The sequence below is a fragment of the Hyperolius riggenbachi genome, chromosome 4 (genome assembly GCF_040937935.1).
Source record: "Hyperolius riggenbachi isolate aHypRig1 chromosome 4, aHypRig1.pri, whole genome shotgun sequence".
Lineage (NCBI taxonomy): Eukaryota > Metazoa > Chordata > Amphibia > Anura > Hyperoliidae > Hyperolius > Hyperolius riggenbachi.
The window spans coordinates 129,071,133-129,084,116 of NC_090649.1; the positions used below are offsets into that span (position 1 = coordinate 129,071,133).

Below are 12,984 nucleotides of genomic sequence, written 5' to 3' on the forward strand. Positions count from 1 at the left end.
AGTGGTGCATGTGTGCTGGACCCACACATGACTACAGCAATAACCAGTTATGAGGAAGTATGGGGGCCACTACTCTACATGCATAGCATATGTATTGCACTGACTACATTTTGATTTTAGTGATTATTCTACAGTAAAAATAGAGAAAATCTTTCTTAGCATTTCCCAATTTAACTGTGGCTATTTTGAAGGCAATCCTGATGTAATTTCCTCCCTTACTCTCCTCTGCTTTATTTGTCTGCCCTTCACTATAGAAAGTGCATTGCCTCAGCATGAGAAATATTGGCCAATCGGAGAGGAACAGAGGTGTGGGAGGGGAAAACAGGAGGGAAAGAGTCTTCAGCCAATCAGGCTGCATTAGTTAAGACTGAGGGGAAGTAGAAAAGCAAAAAAAGGACAACCCAGCATGCCCTGCAAATTCCTTTTTGTGTACCAAATTTTCTGTGTACCAAATAAGAGTCAGGTAAACTGGGAAATGATCATTTATCAACAACAAAAGTAATAGTGATTTTAACTTTTGGATTGCCTGGTTAGCATCCTTATTACTTGTTTACCAAATAAAAATAAATAATTGAGTTTATTCCCGACAGTTACACTGTAACGTTAAGCTTTGGAAAGAAAAAGTATGCTCTTGACTTACTAAATCAGAAGGTGTTTGCTCACTCACATGAGCAGGAAGTTACTTCCTCAGTGAATTACCTGGAAATAGTGAGTGGTTATACTTTAATTAAACATGGGTAAATCAAGGTTTTAGGGGTTCAGCCATTATATGGCTACAATGCAGTTTATTCATAGTGTGGCCTTTGTTAGTTACATAGGAACGCCTTTGTATAGGTATAATGTTGGTTTTGTGCACACGTGTTCCCTGATGCAATTAATTTTATGAAATATATGTTTTTAGATTTTGATGGCTAATGATAAAGCCTGCAGGCTGTTTGGGTACAGCAGTTTGGAGCTGATTGGAATGGGCTTGTCCAAGTTGATCCCGGCATCGAGCCACAGAGTCTCTGAGGTTCTGGAAGAGGAGCTTAACGAAGCAGATGGCATTTCTCGGGTACCTGGGGAAGTAGTAAGTGTGATTACTTTATTATACTGTAGTCTTGAATTAGTCTTCGTAGTAAGAAGCCTCTGGTTAGATCCTCCTCAAGCCTACTGTTCCAGCGCTGGGTCCCTCTGACACATTCATGCAACGATGGTGCCGGGAAATTTGGGGGCAGGGTGAAGCTGAAAAACTGCTCACCCTGCTCCTGCAAAAGCCCCAGCGGCGTTAATTACTATTCCCTCTCCAGGTCTCCATGGACTCAAGGGGTAAGATGTAGTCCAAATTCAAGCTGCATAATATTTTACATGAAATTTGAAAGGGAGGAGAAATGACTCATTGATCATCCCTCCTTCTAACTACTTGGGTAAGTATCTAACTTTTAAATGTTCCTTCCTCACAGATTTGCTCTAAAGATAATTTTTATTTAATACTTAGTGGAATTCTTCTTTAATGTTGGTAATAAGCTACTGCATGGGTAGTTTTAATGCTAGTTTTAGGTGACGGTGTGAGTAGGGTTAATGTTAGTAATTGGTTAGTAGGAGGGAAGTATTTTAGGATTAGTTAGAAGTTGCTGGGAGACTCAGAAGTTCGACTCCGAAAGCCTATGCCAAGATCACTTTCCTGTGTGAAAGCGAGCGCAGAATGATTGCAGGCGACCTGCTGATTTTATAACCACGTTATATCTGCTGAGAATAATCTTACTGTGAAAAGATAAATGAGACAGATGGTTGTTTGAAGCCTAGTCTTGCAAGCCAATTAGAGCCTGCCTTCAGACACTCTGGATGTAGCATGATCTCCAGAGTCCATGTACGCAGTGAATTTAAAGGGTGGTTTTAGGGAATGTAGCGTTTAATATTCAGAAACAACCTTGTGAAACAAAGCTGTGTTTGAAATTCTACGTTGGAGTCTCTTAAGACCACGACGCCCGTGTTAACGGTTTTGAACTTAAGATTGTGATCCCTTAACATCTGACTATGCCAAGTTTAGCCTTTGAATCACGGGCCTGTAATGATTAGAGGCTTTGGAACTGGACGTTCAGGCCTCTGGTGCTTCTGAAGAAGACACAATGTAAAGATACTTGTGTATTAGCATAAGAACATCATAGTCTTCTTCATGCACACTGATTATAAAGAACATCTCAAAAAAGAAAGAAAAGTTCCCAACTAAAAACAGATTTTCCGCGAACCTCTAAAGTTGTGCCTGGAGAACAGGCTAAACTGAGATGGGAATTTTCCATAATACAACTGTTATTACACATGCCTCCTTTCAGAGTCTGAGTATTTGGTCTGTAAGAATATAATACACTGCTGCTGGTGGCAGGAACTACACTGGGCAAGACAGGAGTGTGCGCGCCATCCTACCTCATGCCATAAGGGCACTGCCTCTGACTTAGGAGACCAGGGATCAAATATCAGCTCTTCCTATCCAGTAACCCAGTACCTATTCAGTAAGGAGTCCTTGTGCAAGACTCCCTAACACTGCAGGGTGGCCCACTGAGTGTGTCCTTAGTGGCTCTCAAGCCCTTTGAGTGTGACAGGAGAAAAGTGCTATACAAATGTTAGAATTCTTATGATTATTATTACTTATTTATTAGTTATACTCAGTCAATAGTGTGACAGCAGTGCAATATATGATGAGATAACCAGAATCTCAAAGAAATGTTCCCAACATCTTTTGGAATCCCTCCCACAAAGAATTAGGGGCCTGTTTCCAATGCGTGTGAATTGCACACCAATGAATCTCTATGTGCATGTTTCCATTAGTTGTTAAATTCATATCCACAAAAAAAAAAAAAAAAAAAAAAAAAAAAAGGGACAGCAGGGTTACTATTTGTCAGATGCTGCATGCTGTTTTCATGGCGCTATCAATAGAACTTCCTCCCTGAATCTCCTTGTAGAAAAATTGAGATTAAAAATAAATCTGTGCATGCAAATTCGCATTAAAAAACATATATATGCGTATGCAAATTTGTATTTTTGGATGCAAAGTTTACATCCGAAAAATTACATGTTAATCGCATGCTTCTAGTGGAAACATACCCTAAGGTTTTGTTTTTTTTAAAGGATAAGGTAGCCCTAACCTTTATTATAGTGTTCCCCTGTAAAATGTTTAGTGAGTGTATATACTCACACATATATACACTTAATATTTCATTACTTGTAATAGTTCAATAGTATTTTATATTTATTTTTCTTTACACCCTAATATGTTGGCGCTTTATAAATACAATTAATAAATTCCCTGTAGTTCTAAAGTGCTAATACATCAGGGTATATAAAACCATTCACGTGTGTCCCAGACTCTTGAAGGAGCACGCAATCTAGTGTTCTTACCACAGTTGTACACTCTCACTGAAGGTAATAACATGCTGACAGCAGCTAGTCTGCCAGTAAAGGTGCGTACACACGTCAGATAAAAGTCTTTGGAAAATGAAAGATCACAGACCAATTTTACCCCCTTCCATGTAGTATGAGAGCCATACTCTACCCAGTCTATTCTATTGAGCTGAACTCGCCATCAGATAAAAATATTTGCAAGATGCTGCACACAAAGATGCTGCACACATGCAACAGACCAGTATCTGCAAAAGATCAGTTCCTGCAAAAGATCCGTTCTTGCAAAACGCATTCATAGTCTATGATCTCTGCAGATCTCGTACACACCTTGTTTAACGGACAATTATCTGCAGATCAGATCCACCAGGATGGATCTTCAGATCGGCAGATAATTGTCTGATCTGCAGATGAATGTCCGTTAAACAAGGTGTGTATGAGATCTGCAGATATCATAGACATAGACTATCAATGCATTTTGCAGGAACGGATCTTTTGCAGGAACTGATCTTTTGCAGATACTGATATGTTGCATGTGTGCAGCATCTTGCAAAGATTTTTATCTGATGAGTTTAGCTCCATAGAATAGACTGTGTAGAGTATGCCCTCATACTACATGGAAGGGGGTAAAATTGGTCTGTGATCTTTCATTTTCCAAAGACTTTTATCTGATGTGTGTACCCACCTTAAGTCTCTGGGATGTGAGGGAAATCTGAAACTCTGCACATACCTGTTCTACTGGCTGCAAAGCATTTATCTGGATGTAAATTACATTTGTATTTATGGGCCTTAAGAAACACAGGCCTAGAGTCCATATCTATCTATCTATCTATCTATACCCACACACCGTATATACTGGTGTATAAGCCAACATTTACCTCTGAAACTAGGAAAAAATGATTCACTCGTGTATAAGCCGAGGTTAGGTAATGCACCGAGGGCCTGGTCAGCTAATGTATAGCTTATTAGAGAGGACAGTTTTATTTTAACTTACTATGTAGCCTTTGGCCTTAATAGTAGTGCACCAGTGCGCCAGCCAATCCCGACTAAGCATTAATCTGTCAAAGAAGGAAGCTTAGCACCATCCAAATGGCTTTATTTCCACGTGGGTTGCATCAAAGTGGCATACAAAGCATAGTGTCTTATGCAAAAACATTGGTATGCCCTTTTAATGCAACCCATGTGGAAATAAAGCCATGTGAATGGTGCCCAGCTTCCTTCTTCTTTGACAGGGCAACATGTTGTGATACAGATGAGCTGTGACAGATTGTATATCCCTCCACCATAGATTGTAGTAATCAGTAGAGTGATGTTTGTCACCAAATTTAAATGCAGGGCTGTGGAGTCGGTACAAAAATCCACCGACTCAGACTCCTCAGGTTAGGATTCCTCCGACTCCTGTAATTTGCATATTACAATTTTGTTGATTGAAAGTATGTAACATGAAATGCATCTCTTAACTGCCAATGCTTAGGAATTTTAAAAGACAACTGAAAGTGAGAGGAATATGGAGGCTGCCATATTTATTCCCTTTTATATAATACTAGTTACCTGGCTAGCCTGCTGATCTTCTGCCCCTAATACTTTTAATCATAGACTAAAACTAGTCCTTGGTAAGAGTACTGGTAGAAGGTATAGACAGGAATAAAGAACATCTATCAGGCCATAGGCAATGTAAGTGTGGGTACATGTAAGAGTGATGTGCAGGTACTCTGCAGGGGAATAAGGAGATACTTCCGCTATTACACATTCTTCATGCATAATCTGAACCAAGTTTATGGATGAGTGTTTTGTCTCACGGGAAGGATTTTTAAACCCTCTAACTTCGCTCACCACCGTAGTGGGTAAAATGAATTGCAGCAAAACATGAGGAAAGGTTTAATAATATTTATTGATCTACAATCCTGTTATTATAATTATCTAGGCTTGCAGAATCATAGTTTAAGGGTTAGTAATTATTAGTAAGCATGCATCAACATTTCTTTACCAAGTGTAACAATATCACCTAAGGAAGAGGGGACTCCGTCAATCTTCCGTAGGGGAAAACACCTGGCAACACAATCCATCACGTCTGTTGATCTCAGCAAAAATCCTAGAGTCCAGGCGTTTTCCCAACCCAATTATACTCCCTAAACCATAACACACGCAAGCGCATATTCGGTCGCTGTTGTAAGCGCGTGATCACAGTACAAATCTATGATATCTGCTTTTGCGCAATACAACACAACCGAGTGTGGACACCTCATGCTCACTGAATGGGAAAACAATGGCTTTGGCCTTCATGAACTAGATAAAACCAGTTGTGGTGGCCTGAAGTTAACTCCAGCTCGAGGGGGAACTCCAGGGGCTCAAATGTAACTTTATGGATCAGATGGGATGTGAACAGCAATCTAATCCATACATACAATACATATAGTCCATACAGTACATATATGTCACATGTATCACAGTGAGAGACAACACCTCTGTCTTCAATGTGCACAACATTCTCAGTGGATTCCCTGCAGCTCTGTGGGGAGTGCATATGTAGTGTATAGTACTTCTGTGTAACAAAGTAAACCTGATACAGATGCAATTAAAGTTTTATACATACACGGGGCTTCTTCCAGCCCCCTTCAGGCTAATCAGTCCCGTGCTGTCCTCCTCCGCCACCTGGATCTTCTGCTATGGGTCCAGGTACTTGAGCCAGTCTGGCATAGTGCGCATGCACACACTAGCGTACTACACCTGCGCAGCACTATTGCGTAGGTGCAGAATGCTCCTGGCTGTGGGAGCGGCACGCGGCCGGACTGCGCTGACTGGCTGAATTACTGGGACTCATAGCAGAAGATCCAGGTGGTGGAGGTGGACAGCAAGGGACTGATTGGCCTGAAGTCCCAGGTATGTATAAAACTTTTTTCATCCGTCTCAGGTACCCTTTAATTCGTAGTCACCAAACCAAATTTTAACAACATATTAAATTATTTGATTTCATGAGCAAAGGGAGTGCATAAATTTACATAAACCAGTATCAACGCAGAATTATTTCCATCTAATTGACCATCTCTATTAGTGACACGGCTACACATCAGGCTTTATTCTTACAGCATAGATGTTATTCAGATGTTTTTTAGTGTATATAGTAATTATTTTTTGATTGGTATATTTCATTTTTGTGGACTAAGCACAGCTATTACTGTGTATATAAATGATTTATGATGACTTATTTGAGAAATAGAACATTTTATCATATTTTCTATTTTAATTACAGTTTAAATTCATTAGGAGTCGGAGTCTGAGTCGGTGCATTTTTTCCGACTCCAGGTACCCAAAAATTACTCCCGACTCCACAGCCCTGTTTAAATGTGCTAAACCTTTGATGTGGCCTCCGTGTCCCCTGTAGGGATATGAAGAGCAGTGGGTGTCTCACTTGCTGACCCATTTATAGTGTTTCTCCGCCACTCTGTAGCAAAATGTGCTGACCTCGGTCCCACTTCCCTGGTTAATGCAGGGCAGATATGCCCTTCCCTGCCGCTGTGTTGCAAAATGTGCCGACCTCTGTGTCCCCTCGGTGTATGCAGGTTTCTCCAGGGCAGATACATCCGTGTGCTGTCCCCCTTCCCCACCGCTGTGTTGCAAAATGTGTCAACCTCTGTGCTCTCTCTCCCCCCTTCCCGTATATGAAGTATGCTGGGTGCTTCTTATGCTTACTGGACCGCTCCGCTGGGACTGAGTTAAGGGGGGGGGGGGGGGATCTGGGAGGCGGCAGTAGGATGTAAAGAGAAACCGTAACCAAGAATTGAACTTCATCCCAATCAGTAGCGGATACCCCCTTTCCTTTGAGAAATCTATTGCTTTTCTCAAACGGATCATCACCAAGTGATAAATGTCTGAATGTAAATCAGGGAGAGGATAGATTTTACAATGAGCAAACACTGACTAAATCATTTATACATAATTATTTTCTGAGCATTTGTGCTTCAATGAAAGGCATTTTGTAAGCTCTTTTTTTATTTATAAATTACATTAAACATATTCAGTTCCAGCTCAAAGAGTTCACTTCCTGATTGTGGCTGATTGTGCAACTCTCAGCAATCACTGTGGAGGGGAGTAGGTATTCCCTCTACTCCATGATTTTTCAGGGAGTAGAAAAAGTTTTAGGTTAGGTCAGCTGCAAAGTGCCCAAGTGGCTTTAAAGAGAACCCGAGGTGTGTTTAGAGAATGTTATCTGCATACAGAGGCTGGATCTGCCTATACAGCCCAGCCTCTGTTGCTATCCCAAACCCCACTAAGGTCCCCCTGCATTTTGCAATCCCTCATAAATCACAGCCATGCTGTGAGGCTGTTTACATCTGTAGTGTCAGTCTCAGCTGCTCCCCCGCCCCCTGCATAGCTCCGGTCCCTGCCCCTGTCCCTTCCCTCCAATCAGCAGGGAGAGAGGGGATGCAGGCGGGGACCGGAGTTCTGCAGGAGGCGGGGAGAGCAGTAGACTGACACTATAGAGATAAACACAGCCAGCTCTGACAAGCTGTTTGTCAGCAGCGTGGCTGTGATTTATGAGGGATTGCAGAGTGCAGGGGGACCTTAGGGGGGTTTGGGATAGCAACAGAGGCTGGGCTGTATAGGCAGATCCATCCTCTGTATGCAGATAATATTCTTCAAACCCACCTCGGGTTCTCTTTAAGTTATGTGTATTCCCCCTGTCAGAATCAACCCCTTTGCTGCTGTGGCCACAGGCCTATGCCTTCCCTACCTCTGTATCTGGGTGCATCAGTTACTTCTTACTGATTTAAATGTTGTTTCAGGTAGTACTGACTGATGTACCTACCTTCTCCCACTACGTCTTTTGTAAATTGCAAGTCAAATCAATTTTAAACCGCTATCATTGTACCATTTGATGCTTCATAGGGCTACAAAGTTGTCCATCCCCATCCTCTCAGAAAAAAAAGATAAATGTTCAGAATTGATTGTAGGTTCATTGAACATATACATTGTGGGCAATATGCTGGGAAAGATCGACCCCTGCATGGCCAACTTTAGTGAGAAGGATCTATTCTAATCCATTATCTGGCTTGGTGTGATCAGTTTATCTCACTGTTAATGCTGCTTCTGCCATTTATAGTGCATGCACAGAGTAACGACAGTTCTTTTGTGTATAGAGATTTCCATTACTGAATCTGTTGCTGCTGTTGAGTGATATGATGATGCTTTTTCCATCAGGTTGAAGCTGTGCGCAATGGTGGTGATGTGGTCATCCTGCGTCTGTGGATACGCAGAGTACAAAGCCAGTGTCTGCTGTTTCTGGAGAGCGTTCAGACAATCACAACTGTTCTATCATTCCACCAAGATGTGAGTACAATTTCTAAAAAAAACACTTTTTTTTTAATATGTTTCTATATTAAGCCAGTGACTGCAGTGCTTTCCACATGCTCCTTTTTTCTTATGTGTAATACTTTATTGTGCAATATTTACACAGAAGAGCTTGATTAATGAATAGGTAATGACCTGTGAGATGCAAAAAAAAACAAAATGTATGCCACTTGAAATGGACCAATCAAATGCTATAGCAGTTGCATGTGGTTGGTCTGTTAAACCTGCATAAACTCAAAATATTTTGCATCTCAATGGTCATCCCTATTAAATAAAATAAGAATTGACACACACCTGCTTAACTGAGGTTCTGCAAGGCTGTAGATCTTTGGGCAGTCTAAATAATGCTGGAAGCTATATTACAAAAAAAGTTTGCACTGCGTTTGCATGCAGGTTTATGATGTTACCTCCAGTGGGCGTGGCATCCCTGTCCATGGAGAAGGAGTGATGCCTGCCTTTTGGCCACGACCAGGATAACATGGTCATTTGCCTTTCATTGCATCTAGTAGCGTACAGAAGTGCACATGAGTGGTGGCATACAGATATTCAGTGGGATGCGAAAATATAAGCAACCTTCTGAATCGTCATGATTTTCCTGTATCGTTGGTTGGTTGGTACGATAAAAAATGTCAGTTAAATATATCATATAGGAAACACACACAGTGATATTTAAGAAATGAAATGAAGTTTATTGGATTTACAGAAAGTGTACAATAATTGTTTAAACAAAATGAGGCAGGTGCATAAATTTGGGCACTACAAAAAAGAAATGAAATCCATATTTAGTAAATCCTCCTTTTGCAGACATTACAGCCTCTAAACGCTTTCTGTAGGTTCCAATGTGAGTCTGGATTCTGCTTGAAGGTATTTTGGATCATTCCTCTTTACAAAGCATCTCTAGTTCATTCAGGTTTGATAGCTTCTGAGCATGGACAGATCTCTTTAACTCACACCACAGATTTCCAATTATATTCAGGTCTGGGGACTGAGATGGCCATTCCAGAACGTTGTACTTGTTCCTTTGCATGAATGCCTTGTTGAAAGATCCAGGCCCGGCGCAGCTTCAGCTTTGTCACTGATTCCTGGACATTGGTCTCCCGAATCTGCTGATACTGAGTGGAATCCATGTGTCCCTCAACTTTGACAATATTCCCAGTCCCTGCACTGGCCACATAGCCCCACAGCATGATGGAACCACCACCATATTTTACTGTAGGTAGCAGGAGTCTTTCTTGGAATGCTGTGTTTTCTTTCCTCCATGCATAATGCCCCTTGTTATGCCCAGATAACTCCAATTTTAGTTTCATTAGTCCACAGCAACTTATTCCAATATGAAGCTGGCTTGTCCAAATGTGCTTTAGCATACCTCAAGCAGCTTTTTTTGTGCTGTGGGCAGAGAAAAGGCTTCCTCTGCATCACTCTTGCATACAGCATCTCCATGAGTAAAGTGCACTGAATGGTTGAACGATGCACAGACTCCATCTGCAGCATGTTGTAGGTGTTTGGTACTGGTCTGTGGGTTGTCTCTGACTGTTCTCACCATTTATCGCTTATCTGAGATTTTTCTTGGTCTGCCACTTCGAGCCTTAACATGAACTGAGTCTGTGGTCTTATATTTCCTCAGTATGTTCCTAACTGTGGAAACAGACAGCTGAAATCTCTGAGACAGCTTTCTGTATCCTTCCCCTAAACCATGATGGAAAACAATCTTTGTCTTCAGGTCATTTGAGAGTTGTTTTAAGACCCCCATGTTGCTACTCTTCAGAGAAAATAAAAGGGGGAGGGAAACTTACAATTGACCTCCTTAAATACCCTTTCTCATAATTGGATTCACCTGTGTAAGTAGATCAGGGGTCATTGAGGTTACCAAGCCAATTTGCGTTCCAATAATTAGTTCTAAAGGTTTTGGAATCAATAAAATGACAACAGTGCCCAAAATATGCACCTGCCTAATTTTATTTAAACAACTATTGCACACTTTCTATAAATCCAATAAACTTCATTTCACTTCTCAAATATCACTGTGTGTCTCCTATATGATATATTTAACTGACATTTTTTTATCATAACAGCCAACGATTTATACAGGAAAATCATGACAATCAACAAGGATGCCCAAACTTTCGCATCCCACTGTATATTGGTGTGCACTCTGTGTGCGGGGAAGTACACCAATTTCTCAGGGCTGGGTACTTACACTCCTATCTCCCTGCCGCAATTTCTGAGATCTCTTTTCTGCTTGAGTGACTAATTCTTAGTTTGCTTATACTGTTTGACCTGCCTTGCCTGACTTAGGCCTGGGACACACTTGCAGCTCTTTGCACAGTATTTGCGTTTGAATAATAGCTACAAAATTGCTGCAATTTTAATAAAGCAAACACTGTGCAAAACGCGCTGCAAGTGGGCCCCAGGCCTAAGGTGGCCACTAATGATACAATGATTTTAATGATTCTTTTTTTTTTGTACAATCTTATCATTTCTTTGTAATATGAGGGACTATTTAAAATATCCATTCATCCATATTTCCTCAGTTTATTCCCTCTTGTTGCTGACCCGGCCTGCTCCTCAGTTGTTTGGTGCCTGTGCTGACCTCTTGCTTGACTATGATTGTGTGCTGCCAGCCGTGATTTTCTGCTTGCTTATTAACTATGGATTTAATCATTTGCCTACCAACTGTTTACGATTGCCTACATCATACTGTCCATCTTCTAAGATGGCTACAGCTGCCTCCCACTACTTATAACCAGCTTGCCCCACATTAGTCTCACCTATTCTAGTTCACCATTTGCAGGGAACCACCATCAGCAGGGAATACCAGAGTGCAGTGAAGAAGAGTTTTTGGCAGCACAGAATGTGGTCTCTGCTTGAGGTACCGCCCCCACCATCCTTGCAGGGTACTCTGATGAAGATCAGGGCTTTGCTTAGACACAGAATGCAGGATTAACCTGCATTACCTTCATTGGTAGTCATAACAGTAGGTATCAACCAAAATAGCAGAATGAGTCTGACCTGTTGAGGACTTGTGCAGATTCCAGGACTGGCAACTGCAGGAAATGTAGTGGGGCTGTTCTCAGTTGCATGGGCCCTTCATTCAGTTTCTACCTACCAGTATATCCTGTCAGTTGACCAGTAGCCGGTGTCTCAGGTCCTTTTGTACCTAGACCTAGGATTTCGATGCCAGATCGTTTCTAGAGTAATTGCAAGAAATTTTTTTTTTTTTTTTTTTTTGCAGTGTCTGCCTGTTTGCCCAGCAACCTAGAACTCACTTCTCCATCTTGCAGAATGTACTTTTTTTATGATGCCACTGGCACTGTTGCTTCTCAGTCACCATTTTTTGTGAACTATAGATAGTACACTTAATTTCCCAATGCTGTTCATGAAGTCTGTGCAAGACTATCCTTTCAGGTATCCAACATTTAAAAGAAAAAAAACTCCAGCGGACCGTAATTTCTCAGGCTTAATTTGGGGTCAAATAAAACTTTGACTAGGTGAAGGGAGAATCTGTAATTCAGTGTGGCCAATTTGGTCTGACTGATCAGTTCTAACTTCACTCTATTGACCCACTAGGAATTTGGGCACCAGATTTACTCCCTTTTTTTTCATTAAGGCTGTTTACACACTAAGACGTTACAGGCGCACGTTAGTGCGCCTGTAACGCTCCCCCAACGCACAGCAATGTAACACAAGTGGGCTGTTCACACAGCCCACGTTGCGTTACATGTAACGCTGCACGTTCTCCGGAAAGTGCAGCATGCTACGGCGTTGGAGCGGCTATAGCCGCGTTAGACTGTTTGCACATGCGCAGTGGGGGCGGAGAGGAGGCGGGGAGAGCCAGCTACAGTAGCCGCGCACATGGCTACTTAATATTCACTGCACTGGCGGCCGCTGATTGGCCGGCGGGACCACGTGATGCGGAGTGTCTCGCTCCGCATCACGTGGACCCGCTGGCCAATCAGCGCCACTCTAGGAGACATTATAGGAATCGAGCCGCCTGACGCGGCTTACTCTACCGTCCTCACTTGCAGCACCATACGTTGTGCTAGGTGCACGTTATGCGACCTTAACGTAGCACCTAACGCAACGTCTTGGTGTGCAAGTAGCCTAAAGGGGCACTACAGCGAAAAACTGTAAAATTTAAAATATGTGCAAACATATACAAATAAGAATTTCTTTTTTTTCAGAGTAAAATGAGCCATAAATTGCTTTTCTCCTATGTTGCTGTCACTTACAGTAGGTTGTAGAAATCTGACAGAAGTGACA

The 12,984-nt window shown here is 41.8% G+C and overlaps 1 protein-coding gene across 1 annotated transcript in view; it reads left to right on the forward strand.

Annotated features, from left to right (window-relative positions):
• Nucleotides 1-12,984, forward strand: part of PASK (PAS domain containing serine/threonine kinase) — an 83,327-nt gene that overhangs the window by 6,689 nt on the left and 63,654 nt on the right. Inside the window, 2 exon segments of the mRNA XM_068280630.1 lie at nt 902-1,069; nt 8,575-8,703. Coding sequence (XP_068136731.1) covers nt 902-1,069; nt 8,575-8,703 — 297 coding nt within the window.